General features: G+C 39.5%; 1 protein-coding gene across 8 annotated transcripts in view; it reads left to right on the forward strand.

Annotated features, from left to right (window-relative positions):
• HINT3 (histidine triad nucleotide-binding 3) overlaps positions 1 to 21,215 on the forward strand; it is a 77,043-nt gene that overhangs the window by 50,403 nt on the left and 5,425 nt on the right. For 3 of the 8 annotated variants that reach the window (XM_088963077.1, XM_088963083.1, XM_088963079.1), the window contains exons 4-6: positions 2,593 to 2,659; positions 14,059 to 14,114; positions 14,438 to 14,491. In XM_088963077.1, coding sequence (XP_088819203.1) covers positions 2,593 to 2,659; positions 14,059 to 14,114; positions 14,438 to 14,491 — 177 coding nt within the window. Of the gene's footprint in view, positions 1 to 2,592; positions 2,660 to 14,058; positions 14,115 to 14,437; positions 14,492 to 14,602; positions 15,151 to 21,215 lie in introns of those variants that run through there. The other 5 variants (XM_088963078.1, XM_088963080.1, XM_088963084.1 and 2 more) reach the window with 3 other exon arrangements.

Raw genomic sequence — 21,215 nt, forward strand, 5'->3', positions numbered from 1 at the left:
ATCTGGGTCCACTACGGTATTTTTTGGGTATTGAGGTTGCTAGATCTAAACAGGGGATCTTTGTCTCACAGAGGAAATATGTTTTAGATCTGTTGGCTGAAACTGGAAAGCTGGGTGTCAAACCTACAGATACACCCATTGAACAGAACCACAGGATTAGTGCAGAGAGTGGAGAGCTACTTGAAGACAAAGTTATGTTCTAGCGGTTAGTGGGAAAGCTCCTATATCTGTGCCTCACTCGGCCAGATATTAGTTATGCAGTTAGTGTTGTTAGCCAGTACATGCACTCCCCTAGAACTTCTCATCTTCTTGCAGTAGAGAGAATATTAGCATACTTGAAGAGATGCCCGGGTAGAGGTATACTGTTCAAGAACAATAACCACATGAAGGTGGAGGTCTATACGGATGCCGATTGGGCTGGGAGTTTTGATGACAAACGGTCTACCTCAGGATATTGTGCCCTTGTGGGAGGAAACCTTGTTTCCTGGAGAAGTAAGAAGCGGAGTGTTGTCTTCCGATCGAGTGCTGAAGCAGAATACAGGTCCATGGCCAACGGAGTGGCTGAAATCCTATGGCTAAGATCTCTACTTGAGGAGTTGGGTATTGAGTATGAGAAGCCTCTGATGCTGTATTGTGATAATCAAGCAGCCATTAATATAGCACATAATCCAGTGCAGCATGACAGAACCAAACACATTGAAGTTGACCGGCATTTTGTACGAGAGAGGGTCTTATCTCAAGAAGTATGCCTCCCTTACATCACTTCCAGTATGCAACTAGCAGATATCCTCACTAAAGCCGTATCAAGAAAGAAGCTAGAAGCGGATCTATCCAAGTTGGGAATGATAAACATTTACTCCCAACTTGAGGGGAAGTGTAGAGAAACTGACTGTGGGGCCACTCTGTCCGTAGGGTAGAATGTACCTAGTCTATTTGTTATGTTTTTCTGTTATTCTAGTTCTGTTATTCTAGTTGTTATTTACTTTTCAGTTTTATATTGTTAAGTGTTATGATATAAACACCAAGGGCAGATGTGTCCTTTCCTGTAACTAGCATAACATATAAATATTAAGTTGAAGTGGCGGCGGCAGATGAGTTAGAATCTGTCCCTCCTTTCAGAAACTTGTGTTTTCTTGCTTCTCTTCTATTCTCTCCTTTTCTCTCATCTTCTCTTCTGTTTTACAAACCTAAAACCTTTTAGGATTCAAGACTGATTACAGTCTTGATCTTCTACACTAACAAACAGTATGAAATTCCCCAAAGAAATGAATTATGTTCAATGCAATCAGGTGGACACTTTGGGAATCAGATTTCAAGTGGCAAGAGCCTCTAGATTCAAATTGGTTTATTGGATGGCTCCTTCAAATGGTGAAGTGGTCATCAATGTTGATGGTGCATATCAGGGCAACCCAGGCCTGAGTGGTGGTGGTTGCATTATTAGAACATCATCTAATGAGGTCATCTTTGTTTATGCAGCCTTAGTTTGTATGGGGACTAATATGGTGGCTGAATGTTGTGCAGCCTTAATGGGAGTTAAACATGCTAAAAGTCTTGGCTTCAAGAAGATAATGGTGTTTTTTTAGTTCTAGCATTTTGGTGGACATTTTAAGTGGTAAGGCTTACCCACATTGGTCGGAAGCAATTCAAAAAGAAGCTGTTAATATAGAGATACACTTTGTCCAATACTATAGGGAAGGTAGTAAAGCTGCAGATGATCTTGCTAATTTGGCTTGTGACTTTGGTAGGGAGTTTTGTTATATTTTGTATTCTTATTTTCCAGGTCACATTTGGCAGTTTGAGGCTGATGATGGTATAGGTTTACTTTTTCTTCGATGTAAATGATTGTATAGGTGCATATGTCTTCTTGGATATGTTATGAGCTGATGGCCTCTTGTACAGCTTCTTAAAGGGGTAAGGTATTTAAGCCCTCCCCAAAGGCTTTTCCTTTTGAGATTTAATAAACTTCTACAGCAGTCACCCATCCACTGAGATATTTGGAGGTAAAAAAAGAAACAGAAACATGAAAAGACTGCCATGCAGCATTGGCTACCTTCCCATGTATTTTTAAGTTGAGATACACTAATACAAGACCTATGACTTATCTACTCATAATCATAAGTCATAATAAAAAGAGAAAAATAACCTGAAGTACATGGGTTCAACTATGATACTAGAAAAATTGATCACTAATCATCTTGCGTTATAGAAATGGTAACCAATCAGGTAGTATTCATCAAAATTCATAGGGCGGTTCTGATTGGTCAAAACTCTTTCAGTATCATGTCTTTCTGGCATCATAGGTTTTATCCAAAATATATAAAGGCATAAGTACCCCCAACAATAATAATAATGTTAAACGTAATTTCCTTCCAACACCATCTTATTGTCTTGTTTATTTCTTCTCCAATTTCTTTACTCTCATTTCTATGTTTATATTATTTTGGGTAATTAATAATAAACTTAATGATTTGGCTTCACAGTATAGAAGTCCTTGACAGGCAAATGGATTCTCTATGCTCTTAAATTACATCCATGAAGATTTGTTATTCTGGTCATCAAAAAGTTCAATTACTGTTTAAAGCTATCATGCAGGTGGTTGCTGCAATGTGTTCTAAAGTGCCTTTCATCAGCAAATCAATTATGAGAGCTACTAAATGTGGTAGACATCCTTATTTATTTATTTTTTGGTTACTTGATCACTGTTCAGTGGTCTTTCATTTGGTGTAGATGGGGAGGAATCAGAAATATGGTCTATTTCTTATTTCCAAGGTAGTAGTGGGCTGGCTGACAAGTCCAGAAACAGCTTGTTGGGGCTACAGGGATCTGTTAAAGAAAGTTAAATGGATGACAAGAAATATGACTGTCAGGTTTCAGTGGGTCAGCAGATCAGCAAATGCAATGGCTGATTCTCTGGCCAAGCATGGGGTGTCAAGGGGAGATCTGTTTTGGGCTACTTTGTAATTGTGTTTCAGGCTTGTGTATGTTTAGTGTATATGGTTCAGTCCTTCGGGGAGGTAACATCTCGTGCCTCCTCCTAGGGTGACTGTACTTTGTTATCTGAATTAATAAAACTACTTTCATTTATAAAAAATATGAATTTAAGATTATGATATTACTTTGACATTATAATAATTTTTTATTTTTTATAATTTCCAAATATTAGATGCATTTGAAAAATGTTAACTGATTCTAATCTTGAACTACTGGTAGCTTGTATATGATCCTCAACCTATTCCCTGTATCCATTTTGTTTCAAGTTGAAACTTGAAATGGTTGTTTGAAGATGTTTAAAGCTTTCAAATTGGATGCTATACAATGCATAAAAACATGCACATCAGTGCTATATGATTTAATAACAACTTACGTTACTATTAACTTGAACTTAATATATGGAGTTGGGGGGTTTTGTAATCCAATAGAAATAACCTATGCGAATTCACCAGTGCAATTGAAATCCTAATGAAGACATGGAATAAGACAAAGAAGAGGATATCTCTGGATCAGAGTTTCATAGAGTCCTGCTAAAAATTGCGGTTTTCTCACTTGGATTCTATTAGGTTCCTATGGGGTCCACAGGTCTGGGGTGATCTGTAGAGGCTGCCCTAACTAAGAAATTGATGCCTTTGGCTCAACAAAAGACCCAATAATAATTTGAAAGAAATCTGATTCTTGTGTTTGTGGATCTAGATGGAAAGAATTGTAATCTTAGATAAATCTACAGATTGATTTGATATTTCTTTATTATTGATTTCTAATATTTTCTTGTGCTGATCTTATTATTTGGTTATTCTGGAGTTTCTGCAAGTTGTTTGGAAGATTCCTGATGTGACATGTTTGTTCCACAGTGGATATAAGGCTGAATGGCTTATAGCTTTGGTACCTAACAAGATCTAATCCCTATTTATGTAGGATTTGTATGGCCAATTTATTAGTCTAGGGAGGTTAGGATGGTTTTAGGGGTGATTTAAACTGAAAATAGAGATTGTAGGTTTGAAAAGGTCTATGGACTTATCACAAGAATCAGGAATGGTAGGTTTCTCCTAGGCTGGTGAAAAACTTCAATAAAGTAAGTCTAGGATAGGAATAATCAGATTTCATAGGTATGGTTAGATTAGAGTTGTAGAGTGTGAACAATTTTAGTTAGGTTTGGCATACATTTTGCACAAAAGGACATATATACTAGTTTTAGGCAAACATTTTAAAACTATAGAAACTAGGGTTCTAGGGGGATCTTTGAAATCATATTTGGTAAGATAACAGATTATAAAGATCTATGGTGGCTATCCAAGCATCAGAGAAGTTGAACATAGTTTGCACAAAAGGACGAAATTGTTGACATGAGAAAATTTAAAGTTATAAAAAGAAGAAAAAAAAAATTCTTTGCTCCTATATCAATAGTCTTGTTTTGGATCATAAGTAATTGTTGCCTTAAAGCTATATTTTTTTATTGTTTTAGTAAGGGAAGAATAGCTGTTGGATCCTTATTTCCAAAGAACTATTTAAATACGGTTCTCATATGTAATTGGTTCGTTAGAGAAATATTGAATAACTTAATAACCTTTAAAAGTGATCTCTTTTATTTATTGATGACATATGATCTGAAATCAGTGTTGTAGTAGCTTATGATATGGCAATTTTAAACACATTTTTCCAAAAGAAGGATGAACAACTAATAACATTTAAAAGTGGATCAAACATAATTCAACTAGATTTTTTTTCATAACAAATGATGTGTAAAAATTGCAAAGTTATTTTGGGAGAAACCTTAACAAAACAACACATATCGATGGTGGTAGTTGTGCCCATCAGGAAATGGAAGAGAAATAGGGAATAAAATTAGGTGGGAAAACCTAAAAGGAGAAAAGATAGCTCAATTTAGAAATAGGTTGGTAATAGAAGGGAATTGGAATTTAGATGGAAAGATTAATGATATTTGGCTTGAAATGGCAAACATAAAGAAAGTAGCAAAGGATGTCTTACAAGAATATAAAGGGAGATGGAAAAGCATTAAAAAACTTAGTGGTGGAATGAGGATGTTCAAAATATAATCAGATTAAAATGAGCATGTCACAAAGAATGGCAAAAAGCTAGAAAGGTAGAAAATTGGGAAAAGTATAAAACCATACAAAAGGAAGTTAAGAAGAAAGTGAATGAATTTAAACTTAGGTCTTATGATGAGATTTACCACAAATTAGGCACTTATGAGGGAGGAAAATGAGAGAAAGGAAAGACAAAGATTTAAACAAAAATTGGGCACAGAAGACCTGTCTACGAGGCCCCACACCTTTCATGTTTGAAAATATGTGGCTAGAAAACCCAAAATTCATTGATCAAATAAAATTTTGGTTGGAGGAAAAATTTGGATTGGGAGAGAAATGGATTAAAGCATGCATTAGTTTAGTGCATTTCTCGGTTCTATTAAATGGTGTTGCTAAGGACTTCTTCCCAGAAAAAATAAGCTTAAGGTAGGGAGGTCCCATCTCCCCCTTCGTTTTTACCTTTATTGCTGAAGTGCTAAGCAAATTGATTGTTAAAGCTAATCTAGATAATGTGCGTAAGGGTTGGAGAGTTGGCAGGAATGAGGCTATTGTTATCCACTTACAATTTGCAGACGATATAATCATCTTTTGTGAGGACTGTAGTGAATCTAGTGTGAGAAACTTAAAAATTATAGTGGATGGATTTCAAAGGGTTTCGATGTTGAAAGTGAACTGAGGAAGAGTTGTATGGTAGGAATTAATGTGGGAGAACAAGATATCCAAGAGGTAGCAGGAATACTAGGATGTGAGGTTAGAAGTTGGTTCGTAGAGTATCTTGGTCTGCCTTTATAGGGTAATCCTATGTCAGAAAGCTTTTGGAAACAAGTAGTATAAAGATTTAGAAAAAAATAGCTTTATGAAAGAGGAATTACATCTCTATGGGAGGTAGAATCACTTTAATTAGATCCACCCTAGCCAACTTGCCTACCTACCTCCTGTCCACCTTTAGAATACCAGTCAAAATTGCAAAGCTTTTGGGAAAAACTATGAGAGACTTTTTGTAGGAACCAAGCAATGAAAGGAAAGATCATCTAATCAAATGGGAGAACAGGTGTGCAAGCCTAAAGAACTAGGAGGCCTTGGTATTGGGAATCTGACTAAGAGAAATACAACTTTGTTAGGTAAATGGCTTTGGAGATTTCCTCTAGAAAGAGATAGGTTGTGGCACAAGGTCATTGGAAGAATTCATGTTTTGGCAGAAAATGACTGAGATGCAAATTTGGCACTTCATGTTTCTTCAAGCTCCCCTTGGAAAACAATAATATAGGTATTACCAACCTTTCTCAATTTCATTCATTTTGATGTGGGCAATGGGGAGAAAGTTTTATTCTGGGAGGATCTTTGGGTTGGGGATTTGCCCCTTAAATTTCAATTTCCTTCACTCTTTATCCAATTATAAGGCTGAACCTGCCTCTAAATTTTTTCTACTCTTGGAACTTGGGTTTAGTTGGGATTATGGTTTTACAAGAAGTCTGAGTAATAGTGGGTGTGACTCCTTTGTTCTCTTATAGTCTGTGAGTAAACCCTAGTAGATTCTAGGTCAAAGTAGAGAAGAAGAATGAAGAAAGAAAAGAGAAAGAAGAAGAAGAAGAAGAAGAAGAAGAAGAAGAAGAGGAGTATTTGGCCAGACTAGAAGAGAGAATGTAAAATCACTTCTCTCCTAACCGACCCACTTGAATTTATTCAAAAAACTTAGAGTTACAAGAAAGACTATTTTGTCCCTCATAGAAGATGGGACACATAACTTAAACTCAGATACAATAGACCTTTCACTTTCAAGAAGATAAACCAGAATGACCAAAATACCCCTGACTCGAGCATTCTAACACTCCCTCTCAAGTTGAAGAGTATATATCATATAGTCCCAGCTTGTTACAAATGTAATCTATTCTTCCCCGAGACAATCCCTTTATGAAGAGATCTGCCCACCGATTTCCTGAGCTCACATGAGATGTAGTTATTACCCCACTTATCACTTTCTCTTTCACAAAGTGACAATCCACCTCAATATGTGTAGTTCTTTCATGGAAGACGGGATTGAATGAGATGTGAACAATAGCTTGGTTATCACAGTATAGTTTCATGGGTATGTCAATTGAGAATACCATCTCCTATAGTAAGTTCTTCAGCCATACTAGTTCACATGTGGTATGGGCCATAGCCCTGTACTCTGCTTCTACGCTACTTCTTGCCACCACTGTTTGCTTCTTGCTCTTCCAAGTTACAAGATTGCCACCTAGGAAGGTACAATACCCTGTGGTTGATCTCCTGTCTGATATAGAGCCAGCCTAGTTAGTATCTGTGTACCCTACTATCTCAAGAGTTCCTCCATTTTGGTATAACAAACCACGACTTGGAGCACCCTTTAGGTACCTAACAATTCTCAAAACAACTTCCTGGTGAGGAACCCAAGGATGTTGCATAAACCGACTCACCACACTCACAAAAAATGATATATCTGGTCGGGTAATGGTCAGGTAGTTCAACTTTCCCACCAACCTTCTGTATCTTCCAGGATCATCAAACTCTTCATCTGCATCCACACTCAACTTGGCACTGAGTTCCATAGGAGTCTCTGTTGGTTTAGCACCTAACAACCCTGTTTCTTCAAGTAGATCAAGAACATATTTTCTCTGACGTAGGTTGATCCCTTGTTTTGACCTCACAACCTCTATTCCTAGGAAATACTTCAGCTTCCCCAAATCTTTCGTATTGAAGTGGTCCTGTAAGAATTTCTTCAGCCTGTCAATTCTATTGCTGTCACTTCCAGTTATGACAATATCATCCACATACACAACTAGCAAGATTTTCCCATCCTTTGAGTTAAAGCTGAACATTGAATGATCAACCTGACATTGTTTCATCCCAAAGGCCTTCACCATTTCACTAAACCTACCAAACCATGTACGTGGAGATTGTTTCAGTCCATAGATTGCCTTTTTGAGCCTACACACCTTACCAGCCTCCCCCTGAGCAACAAACCCTGGTGGTTGCTCCATATACACCTCCTCAACAAGATCACCATGTACGAAAGCATTTTTGATGTCAAGTTGTACGAGAGGCCAATCATACATAGCAACTAATGAAATCAACACCCGAACTGAACCAATTTTAGCCACAGGAGAGAATGTCTCTATATAGTCCACACCATATAACTGAGAATAGCCCTTGGCCACTAACATTGCCTTCAATCGTTCCACATTGCCATCAGGAAGATACTTCATTGTATAGACCCATTTACACCCAACAGTGTGCTTACCAGAAGGAAGAGCGGTGAGTTCCCACGTGTGATTATGTTGTAGAGCAGAGATTTCTTCTTCCGTGGCTTGCCGCCACCCTGGGGAGGTAAGGGCTTCCTGTACAGTCTTGGGAGTGGGAACAGATGAGAGTAATGATTTAAACTTGCAATGAGAAGCAGAAAGGTGAGCAGTGGAAACATAGTCTGAAATGGGATGAGAAGTACAAGTACGTTTACCTTTCTGCAGAGCAATAAGGAGATCAAGATCTGAGGGAGAAGGAGCAGTAGCAGGATCTGTCGACAGGTGCTGAAGTGGAGGAGGGGCCGAAGCACTTCTACGGGTATACACTTGTGTAATTGGCGGCCTCTCTGTAGTAATAGGCATATGATGTGCATCTGTAGTAGGAATGGGAGCTACGGGAAGAGTGTCCACAACCGGTACAGGAAGAGGAACCACAGAGGGAGAAGAAGAGACCCCGACATCTGAGAAAAATGGAACTGATTCAAAGAAGGTGACATTAGAGCACACAAACGATTTATGAGATTTTGGGTTATAACACTTATACCCTTTCTGAGTCCTCGAGTAGCCAAGAAAGATACACTTCGTAGCTCGAGCATCTAGCTTGTCTACTCCAGGCCCCAAGTGTTGAACAAAACAAACACAACCAAAGACTCTTGGGATGAGAGGAAATGGAGACAATGTGGGAAACAACACGGAGAAAGGGGTTTGACTTCCAAGGATTGACATGGGCATCCGATTTATCAGAAAACAGGATGTAAGAACAACATCACTCCAAAAACGCTTTGGGACATTCATATTGATCATCAAGGACTGAGCAGTTTCAAGAAGATGTCTATTTTTTCGTTCACCTACACCGTTTTGTTGTGGAGTGTAGGCACAAGAAGTTTGATGAATTATCCCATGATGTTCTAGGTATTGCTGAAATGGTGAGGAGTTGTATTCTTTGGCATTATTGAAGCGAAGTATTTTCATATGAACACCGAATTGAGTGCGTATTTCAGCATGAAATTTTTGAAAAATAGAGAACAATTCTCTACGGTCTTTCATAAGATAGATCCATGTCATTATTGAAAAGTCATCAACAAAGATTACAAAATACTTATACCCATTGTATGACACCACTTTAACTGGACCCCATACATCAGAATGAACTAAAGCAAAAGGACTTGAGACACGACTATCAATTCTCGGACTAAATGAGACTCGATGATGTTTTCCCAATTGACATGACTCACAATCTAATGATGAAAGATGACTCAAGGAAGGAACCATCAGCTTCAAAGCCTTGAGAGAGGGATGGCCAAGTCTATAGTGCCATTGGAGAGGAGTAAGAGACGATTGAAAAGCCACTGCGGGGCCACCACCATCAAGGTGATACAATCCACCTGCTTCATGCCCTCCACCAATCTTCCTCCCCGTCTTGAGATCCTGAAACACACAAGAAGAAGGATAGAAGGTTACAGAACAGTTAAGGGACTTGGTTAATCTGCTAACAGACATAAGGTTATAAGGGAACTTAGGGACATATAAAACAGATGCTAAAGACAAGGAGGAGAGATCAACATCACAAACACCACAAACAGGAGATGTAGAACCATTAGCAAGTGTAACTATTTGAGATGTGGAGGAGCGAGAAAGGGAAGAAAATACATCAAGAGTCCCAGACATATGGTCCGAGGCTCCGGAGTCAATGATTCAGGGTGAGGCTTTGGAAGCTAAGCAAGCCATTTCTTACTCATATACTGCACGTGGTACACTCACCATTTCTTGCCCAGAAGCACAAGCAGATGTGGAGGGGGTTGGGTCAGTTTGCTGACTTTCAGTAATTGTGCTACTACTCTTAGATGTAGCATGGTGAGCCCAAGTGTTGGGTGGACCATGCAAATCATAGCAGAAATTAACTGTGCCCCTCTAAGCCACAATGTGTACACTTTCTCTGAGCATTACTCCTTCCTTTTCCACGGCCTCCCCTTGACTCTCGGCCTCCAGTTCGGCCACTAGTCCAGTTAAACATGTGTCCACCACGGTTGCTTGGAGGTCCATTGCTACCACCACCACTTCTACTTCCACGACCACTCCCTTTAGTCACTACCAAACCAGATCTATCAAAGAAAGAAGAATGTTCTACCAGCTCAATGTATGTCCTCTTAAGACGAGCAAAAACTTCTTCAAGTGAGGGGAGAGCGGATCCCCCCAATATCTGTGCTCTGACAGGCTCATACTCAGCCTTCAAGCCCACAAGAAACCTAGTCACATCAAACTGTTCACGTTGTTGTTGTTGGATCTGGACATCTGATGTTAGAGGGTGATACACATTGAGCTCATTACGGATGTTCCTCAAACTTGCATAGTACTCTTCTAAGCTTTGACTCCCTTGCTTGAAATTGAAGTACTCTTGGTACAACTGATATACCCTAGTTGTGCTGTCTTGTCTAGAGTACAACTCCTTAGCAAGATCCTAGATTTCTTTGGCTGTATCTAGGAACATGAAGTTCACACTAATCTTTGGTTCCATGCTGTTCCAAAGCCACGTCATTATCTGTGCGTCTTCTTGTTCCCAATCACTGAACCCAGGGGAATCAGAGGGAGGTTTCTCCTCTCTCACATGTTTTACTTTCCTCTTGGCCTTCAAGAACACCTCCACGGATTTTGCCCATGGTACATAATTCTCACCATTCAACTTGATGGATGTCATTTGAACACTTAGGTAATCTGGAGAAGGCATGATGCCTATTTTGTTGTCATTCCCATTTGCAAATGAAGCCATCTTAATTATTTCACCTTCAAATATACACCACAACCTCACACACTTCACAAGACTTCTCTCACTTATGACCACCAACTCCAACTTCTTCAACTGCACATTACACACTACACACTAAGGCTGAAATCATTCAGTCAACACATCAAACACCTTGACTGCACACTGCAAGACCATTTACCATCAGCACGCGAAGGCTGGCATCACTCAGTCATTTCATCGAACATTTGTTCTTCATACTACAGAACTGATTACATGCAAGGTCTAGGAGTTCACTTTTAAGCATTTTGAATCATAGATATGTCAGCCACCACGACACAACCACCACCACGCCACTGCTGTCGTGGACTTCAGCAGTCTACGACTCTTTCAGCACACATATGAGCAAGGAAAAAAAAAAGAACATGACTGATATGCGTATCAGTCTCACCAAGCTCCACAACAACTAACTTTTGAAGCACAAAATAGCATTCACGGTTCATTATTTGAGCACACGACAACAGTGTTCATACCTGTCTACGTTCAGCCCTCTTCGTACACTGAATAGAGGGTCTAGTGTACCACTTCAACAATCACCACAGCACCGACCAGAGGCATTCTCACCTCTAGGCCCTCAAAACGACAACTCCTTTTTCAGCCCTTTATCGAATCTCTAATCAGGTCAGCTGAAAGGATGAAAACTACTGTGAAGCTGGCGGCAAACCCAGGAAGAGGACAGCAGCAAGAGGAGAGAACACGAGACCTTATGGCTCTAATACCATGTGAGTAAACCCTAGTAGATTCTAGGTCAAAGTAGAGAAGAAGAAAGAAGAAAGAAAAGAGAAAGAAGAAGAAGAAGAAGAAGAGTATTCAGCCAAACTAGAAGAGAGAATATAAAATCACTTCTCTCCTAGCCGACCCACTTGAATTTATTCAAAAAACTTAGAGTTACAAGAAAGACTATTTTGTCCCTCATTGAAGATGGGACACATAACTTAAACTCAGATACAATAGACCTTTCACTTTCAATAAGATAAACCAGAATGACCAAAATACCCCTGACTCGAGCATTCTAACATAGTCAAAACTGTAAAATGTTTCTTTGGACCTTAATACATTAAATGGAAGAATTTGGTCCCCCTCACCTGATGGTGTGTTCTCTTGTGCTTTCTTTTTTAACCTTCTTGTATTATCAGAACCTTTGGGTCATTGGGTGTGAACTTCCCATTAAAAGAGATCTAGTGCAAACCTATCCCTCCAAAAGTACAAGCTTTGTGTTAAGTGTTCATTGGGAAGATCAACACTTGTGAATTGCTACAGAAAAGAAGGCCAAATAAGTGCCTCTCTCTTCATGTGTGTCCTCTACAAGGGAAGTGGTGAGGCCCTCCATCACTTGTTAATCTCCTAATCCTTTGTGTCTTGTATTTGGAAACACCTCTGTTGTCTCTTAGGTTGCAAATGGGTATCCCACAGAAAAAGAGAGGGAGAATCTTGTGGAGGGCAGCAAGAGCAGTGATGGTATGGACTGTTAGGGAAGAAAGGAATCAGAGAATCTTTAATGAGGTGCAAATCTAAGGAGGATTTAATTGAAGCCATAACAGTAAGAACAACACATTGGGTAAAAACTTTGTATCTTTTCCAAGAATTCTATTCTCAACAAATGACATATTAATGTCCTAGACTGAAGTGGCACAAACAGTGAAACCTGCTGAAAGTGTAAGATTGGTTTGGAAACCTCCAGCTTGGAATAAGTTAAAGTTTAACTTTGATGGCAGTTTGATGGGTAATCCAGGAAGGGCCAGGAATAGGAGGAGTTTTTAGAAACCACCCAGGAGTGGTGTTGACACTATTTTCGGGACCTATTGGTTTTGGAGATTCAGTTCTGGCTGAAGTCCTGGCTCTCTTACAAGGTTTCAGACTTGCAGTACAGCTAGAATTAAGGGATTTGGAAGTCGAAGGAGACTCACAATTAGTCGTCTCATGGACCAAAAATTTCAGTTCATCTCACTGGAAATACAGGCATGCTTTCAGGGAACTTGATATCCTAGCAAAGAGGTTCAATTCTAGCTTTAGCTAGATAAGGACTGCAAATGGATTGGCAGATGTTTTGGCAAAGCAAGGAGTTGACTGACATAGTTTATTTTGGGCAAAGCTGTAATTTGATGTATTTTGGGGCTTCTATGTAACTTGGATGTGAAATTTTGGGACGGCATTCCAGTCATCAAGTTGTATTAACTACTTTTTTAATTAAGTTTAATGAAATTTGATTTCTATTGATCCAAAAAAAATTGCCTTCAGGTTTTTCTCAATTTTGTTCTGGTCGGGTCATGAACCAGATTGGCAACTGGAATTCAAGGCACCAACAAAAGGCAGCTTTTTTGGAAGGGCTAAAGGCAAATTGTCTATGTTTTTCTTTTTATTTGTTGTTTTTCCTGCTCAAACAGGAAGCTATCCTAGTGGTTTTGATACTACTAGAACTCAGCTGCTCCTTCCCTAAACATAACAAGTAGTCTAGGGATTACTTTGTTGGACTATACAATTCCGGGCTATTAGACCCTGCTTGTAACACACTATAGCAGTAGCTGCATTTTGGTAGCTGTATTAGTTAATATTAGAGCAGCTGAGAGACCTCTAAAGAAGTCAACCGATCCTGCTCCTAATGATGAAGGATGATGAAGGCAATGGCACCATGGTGAAGTCCATACAAGAGATGCTGCAAAGTTTGGAAAGTGCCTTTAGAAGGGAAATGCTGTAGCCTCCAAGGAGATTAAAGCTATAAGTGAATGACACCTGGCCTCCCACTTAAAGAGAGGGAGAGATAGGGCAAGGGGCACTCCTTTAGTGGCCTAATGGGACTTTTTAGTGGTCCTGACCTAATTAATTGGCTTTTAAATAGGCCTGAAGTAATTAGACTGCATGGGTTTATAATTGAATTCTATTCTTCTCAAATACAAGTTTTTGCAAATTTTGCTTTCAACACCCCAATCAACATTCTTACATGTAAGTGTGGACCATGCAGACTCATTCAACTTATTGGTTAATAGTGGTGCAGCTGCAGGCCAAGTTATATTTCATGTAAGTTATTCTTCATGTTCAATTATCAAGATATCCATTGTCTGGGGACCGATCTTTTCTTTTTTAATTAAACACTTCATCCACGTTTCTCAGCCTGTTCAATTTATAGGACTCCTTTTATTGCGAAGTGTTCTACATTCTAATTTTTCTGGAGTTTGTCATTAAATTTGAATCAGATGTATCTAAAATTAATTAAATGAAGTATCATACCCATTTAAAGGAAATGGCAGCCTGAATCTGTATCAGGTTCACATGAAAAATCAGATGTATCTAAAATTTTAGATTGAGCTCCATCTAATTTAATCTTAGCATGAAAACTGCAGACACATATCCATATAGTTCCTCGGAATGCACACGATCAGTTATGGACTTCTAAGGTAAATGCCCCTTAAACTACATCAGTTTATTCATTTTTTTGAATGGTTACTTGATATTGAAACAAGGAACTCTTCTAGAAGTTGTTATGATGCAATTTCTTTCTTTGATAGAGTTGATGTAAATTACCATGGATTTGAGTTAATATATCCTGCTAAGGGCACAGAAAAAGATAATTCTATCAAACAGGCATGGACTACAACTTACGTTGGATTTGAGTGAATATAAATTCTATAATTTGTTTGCTCATTATTCTTTCTTTTTTTCTTTTTTTCTCCTTATTCTGTGTGCAAGATACACACAGCAAGGAAATGTTATGGTTTGATCAGCACAAGATCGGATTTGGATTGTCTTCTACAGATCAGAATGTGTCTAATTCTTGAGAGAATGAACAATAGGAGAGGAAACAGCAGGTTAATTCGATATGTTGCTTTGACACAATGTTCTAATGTAATCAGACCTGTATGGCAGCTAGAAAGCAGGAGAAAAAGAGACAGAAGAGAGAACAATAGACAAAAGGGAGTTCTGTGCACACACTCATTTTACTTAATGGTATCATAACCACTTGTTTCGATCATGTGGAGGGAAAATTACATCTATACCCCACTTTAATAATAACCTTAATAAAAGAAAAAGCACTTCAATGGTTTTGATTCTTAAATCAGTTCTTAACTTTTATTTATTGTTGTTTAGGCTCTGTTTTTGTATTTGCACTCTTCCAAAATAGAGCTTGTATAAAAGTTAATCCTAAAGTCATTAAGTTCTAATTTCAGTTTTCTTCAACCATTTTTATTTGTTGACTTGCAATATTCAAGTCCTGATTATTAAATTCATAGACTTTAAGGGGCTGGGCAAACAACCTCTATCCTGTTCCATTTTGTCAAGTGCTTCAACTTAGTAGAAATCTACTGAAACAAAAAACTGTAAAAGAAAAAGAAAGAAAATAAGTTTTTTTGTGAGAGAAGAGAAGAAGAAGAAGAGAAAGAGTGAAGAAAGGAAGAGAAAACAAAAAACCAATCTGTCCATCCTCTCCCATTATTATTTATACTTAAAATAAAAATTATGTACAATGACAGACATGCTCTTATAGGGAAGCTGATACTAAAAACTCAATAAAAAGCATAACAACACTACTCTAAAAGATCCCAAATAATATGCTGTGGTTCACACTTCCTAAACAAATAATAAACAAAATCAAGTAACAAAAACTGTAAAGATCCTCAACACTCCCTCTCAAGTTGGGAGTAAATGTCACACATTTCCAACTCGTGTAGGTCATTTTCAAGCTTACTCCTTGCAACCCCTTTAGTGAAGACATCAACCAGCTGTAATTTAGAAGATATAAGGGAGGCAAACTTCTCCATTTGTCACCCTCTCTCTTATGAAGCGTTTATCAACCTCAATATGTTTTGTCCTATCATGCTAAACTAGGTTGTGGGCAATATTGATTGCAGCTTGGTTGTCGCAGTATAACATCATAAGCTCCTCTGCATCTATCCCAATCTCACTCAACAAGGACCTAATCCAAAGTAATTCTGAGTCACCATGGGCCATAGATCTATACTCGGCTTCCGCAATTGACCTTGCCACCATTGACTTCTATTCATTTTTCCATGAAACCAAATTTCCTCCCACAAAGGTACATACTCCTGATGTAGATCTCCCATCATCTAAGGCAACCTACCTAATTTGCATCTGTATAAGCCTCTAGTTTCAAATTCCCATGATCAGTGAATAAAATTCCTCTGCCAGGATGCTTCTTCAGGTATGCAGGTATCCTATTTATAAGAAAACCCTATTCGGTTCTAGGTTAAAGTAGAAAAGAAGAAAGGAAAGAAGAAGAAGAAGAAGAAGAAGAAGAGAAGAGAAGAAGAGTTCGGCCAGATTAGGAAGGAGAAAAATCAGTCCTCCCTAGCCGACCCACTTGTATTTATTTCAAATAATAGAGTTACAAGAAAAACCACAGTGTCCCTCATGAAAGATGGGACACATAACTTAAGCTTAAATAAAATAGACCTTTCACTCTCAAACAGATAAACCAAAATGACCAAAATACCCCTGATCCGTGTATTCTAACACTCCCCCTCAAGCTGGAGAGTATATGTCATATAGTCCTAGCTTGTCACAAATATAATCTACTCTGCCCCGAGACAATCCCTTTGTAAAGAGATCTGCCCACTGATTTCCTGAGCTCACATGAGATGTGTTTATCACTCCACTTATCACTTTCTCTTTTACGAAGTGACAATCAACCTCAATATGCTTAGTTTTCTCATGGAAGACTGGGTTGGAAGAGATGTGAACATCAGCTTGGTTATCACAGTATAGTTTCATGGGTTTATCAACTGAGAACCCCATCTCTTGTAGCAAGTTCTTCAACCATACCAGTTCACATGTGGTATGAGCCATAGACCTGTATTCAGCTTCTGCATTACTCCTTGCCACCATTGTTTGTTTCTTGCTCTTCCAAGTTACAAGATTGCCACCAAGGAAGGTACAATACCCTGTAGTTGATCTCCTGTTTGATATAGAACTAGCCCAATCAGCATCTATGTACCCTACTATCTCAAGGGTCCCTCCACTCCGGTGTAGCAAACCACGACCTGGAGCACCCTTCAGGTACCTAACAATCCTTAGAACTGCTTCCCAATGATGAATCCGAGGATGTTGCATAAACTGACTCACTGTACTCACAGCAAATGATATATCTGGTCGGGTAATGGTCAGGTAGTTCAACTTTCCCACCAACCTCCTATATCTTCCTGGATCATCAAACTCTTCACCTGCATCAACACTCAACTTGGCATTGAGTTCCATAGGAGTCTTTGTTGGTTTAGCACCTAACAGCCCTGTTTCTTCAAGTAGGTCAAGAACATATTTTCTCTGACATAAGTTAGTTCCATGTTTTGACCTTGCAACCTCTATTCCCAGGAAGTACTTCAGCTTACCCAAATCTTTCGTATTGAAATGGTCCTGTAGGAATTTCTTCAACCTGTCGATTCCATTACTGTCACTCCCAATTATGACAATATCATCCACATACACCACTAGCAAGATTTTCCCATCTTTTGAGTCATGGTTGAACACAGAATGGTCTACCTGACACTGTTTCATCCCAAAGTTTTTCACCACTTCACTGAACTTGCCAAACCAAGCATGTGGAGATTGTTTGAGTCCATAAATTGCCTTTTTGATTTTACAAACCTTACCATCCTCCCCCTGAGCAACAAACCCTGGTGGTTGCTCCATATATACTTCCTCAATGAGATCACCATGTAAGAAAGCATTTTTTATGTCAAGTTGTACAAGAGGCCAATCATACATAGCAACTAATGAAATCAACACCCGAACTGAACCAATCTTAGCCACAGGAGAAAATGTCTCCATATAGTCCACACCATACAGCTGAGAATAGCCCTTGGCCACTAACCTGGCCTTCAATCGCTCCACACTGCCATCTGGAAGATACTTCACTATGTAGACCCACTTACACCCAACAGCATGCTTACCAGGATGAAGAGCAGTGAGTTCCCATGTGTGATTGTGTTGTAGAGTAGAGAGTTCCTCTTTCATGGCTTACCGCCACCCTGGGGAGGTAAGGGCTTCCTGGACAGTCTTGGGAATGGAAATAAATGACAGCAATGATATAAAGTTGCGATGAGAAGCAGACAGGTGAGCAGCTGAAACATAGTGTGAAATAGGATGAGAAATACAAGTGTGTTTACCTTTCCACATGGCAATAGGAAGATCAAGTTCTGAGGGAGAAGAAGTAATGGCAGGATCTGTCGACGAGGGCTGAATTGGAGGAGGAGCCAGTGCTCTTCTGTGGGTATACACTTGTGTGATTGGTGGCCTCTCAGTAGTAATTGGCATGGGAGGTGAATCTGCAGCAGGAATGGGAGCCACGGGAAGGGGATCCGCAACAGGGACGGGAAGAGGAACCACGGAGGAAGGAGAAGAAACCACAACATCTGAGAAAAAGGGAACTGATTCAAAGAAGGTGACATCAGAGCACACAAATAACTTATGGAATTTAGGGTTATAACACTTATACCCTTTCTGAGTCCTCGAATAGCCAAGAAATATACACTTAGTAGCTCCTGCATCTAACTTGTCCAAACTAGGCCCCAAGTGTTGAACAAAACAAACACACCCAAAGACTCTTGGGGTGAGAGAAATGGAGACAACGTGGGAAACAACACCGAGAAGGGGGATTGACTTCCAAGGATGGACATGGGCATCCGATTGATCAGAAAACAAGATGTGAGGACGGCATCACTCCAAAAATGCTTTGGGACATTCATATTGAGTATCAAGGACCAAACAGTTTCAAGGAGATGTCGATTTTTCCGTTCAGCTACACCGTTCTGTTGTGGGGTGTAGGCACAAGAAGTTTGATGAATTATCCCATGGTGCTCTAAGTATTGCTGAAATAATGTTGAGGTGTACTCTTTGGCATTATCGGAGTGAAGAATTTTAATATGAACACCAAATTGGGTGCGTATTTTAGCATAAATTTTTTGAAAGATAGAAAACAATTCACTGTGATCTTTCATAAGATAAATCCATGTCATCCTTGAAAAGTCATCAACAAAAATTACAAAATACTTATAGCCATTGTTGACATCACTTTGATTGGACCCCAAACATCAGAATGAACTAAAGAGACACGACTATCAACTCTTGGACTAAAAGAGACTCTTTGATGTTTCCCAAGTTGACATGACTCACAATCCAAAGATGAAAGATGACTCAAGGAAGGAACCATCAACTTCAGAGCCTTGAGAGAATGATGACCAAGTCTGCAGTGCCATTGAAGAGGAGTAAGAGATGACTAAAAAGCTACTAGAGGGCCACCACCATCAAGGTAATACAATCCACCTGTCTCATGCCCTCCACCAATCTTCATCCCCGTCTTGAGATCCTGAAACACACAAGAAGAGGGATAAAAGGTTATGGAATAGTTAAGAGATTTGGTTAATCTACTAACAGACATAAGGTTAAAGGGGAACTTGGGAACATATAAAATAGATGATAAAGACAAGGAGGAGAGATCAACATCATCAACACCACAGATGGGAGATGTAAAACCATTAGCAAGTGTAACTGTTTGAGATGTGGAGGGCCGAGAAAGAGAAGAAAATACATTAGGAATCCCAGACATATGGTCCGAGGCTCCGGAGTCAATGATCCAGTGTGGAGGCTTGGAAGGTAAACAAGCCATACCTGAATGGGCAAGGGTAGCGGTGTTCTACTGAGATGTCTAAAGGAACTGCTCATATACTGCATGGGGTACACTCACCATCTCCTTGCTAGAAGCATCAGTAGATGTGGAGAGAATCGGGTCAGTTTGCTGACTTTCAGTAGTTGTACCACTTCCTTTCATAGCATGGTTAGCCCAAGTGTTGGGTGGACCATGTAAATCATAGCAGAAGTTAACCGTGTGCCCCTCTAAACCACAATGAGTACACTTCCTCGGGGCATTACTTCTTCCTTTACCACGCCCTCCCCCTGAGTCCCAACCTCCACTCCGGCCACTAGCAAGGTTAAACATGGAACCACCATGGTTACCTGGAGGTCCACTACCACCACCACCACCTCTATTTCCACGGCCACCCCCTTTAGTCACCACGAAACCAGATCTGTCCGAGAGAGAGGAATGCTCTACAGACTCAATAGTGTCCTCTTAAGACGGGCAAAAACTTCTTCAAGTGAGGGAAGAGCAGACCCCCCTAGTATTTGTGCTCAGACGGGCTCATACTCAGCCTTCAAACCCACCAGAAACCTTGTTACATCAAGTTGCTCATGCTGTTGTTGTTGAATTTGAACATCCGATGTCAGAGGATGATACACATTGAGCTCATTTCGGATATTCCTCAAACTTGCATAGTATTCCTCGAAGCTTTGACTGCCTTGCTTCAGATTAAAGTACTCTTGGTACAACTGATACACCCTAGTTGTATTGTCTTGTCTGGAGTATAGCTTCTTAGCATGATCCCAGATTTCTTTAGTTATATCTAGGAACATAAAGTTCACACTAATTTTTGGTTCCATGCTATTCCATAGCCATGTCATTATCTGTGCATCTTCCTGTTCCCAGTCACTGAACCCCGAAGAATCAGAGGAAAGTTTCTCCTCTCTCACATGTTTTACCCTTCTCTTGGCCTTTAAGAACACTTCCACAAATTTTGCCCACGGCACATAATTCTCACCATTCAACTTAATAGATGTCATTTGAACATTTAGGTAGTATGGAGAAAGCACAATGCCGGTTTTGTTGTCATTCCCATCACTAATGGATGCCATTTTAACTAATTCACCTTCAAATATGCAACATAACCTCACGCACTTCCACAAAACTTATCTCACTTTCAGCACCACCACCTTCTTCAAATACACATTGCACATAAAATTGAAATCACTCAGTCATTACATCAAACACCTGTACTGCACACTGCAGAACCATTCACCCACCAAATATAAGGGCTGAAGTCACTTGGTCATTAAATCAAACACTTGTACTGCACACTGCAGAACTACTCTCACACCAGATACAATGGTTCACTTTTAAATATTCAAAATCATCGATACACCATTCAACACAATACAACTACCACCACACCACTGCTGTCGTGAACTTCAGCAGTCGAAAAAGCCCTACTTTCAGCACACATATGAGGTAAAAACAGAGAAAAGCAGGACTGATATGTATACTAGTCACTCCAA

This window comes from Nelumbo lutea, chromosome 1, assembly GCF_056320005.1.
Source record: "Nelumbo lutea isolate HS-2025 chromosome 1, American lotus-T2T, whole genome shotgun sequence".
Lineage (NCBI taxonomy): Eukaryota > Viridiplantae > Streptophyta > Magnoliopsida > Proteales > Nelumbonaceae > Nelumbo > Nelumbo lutea.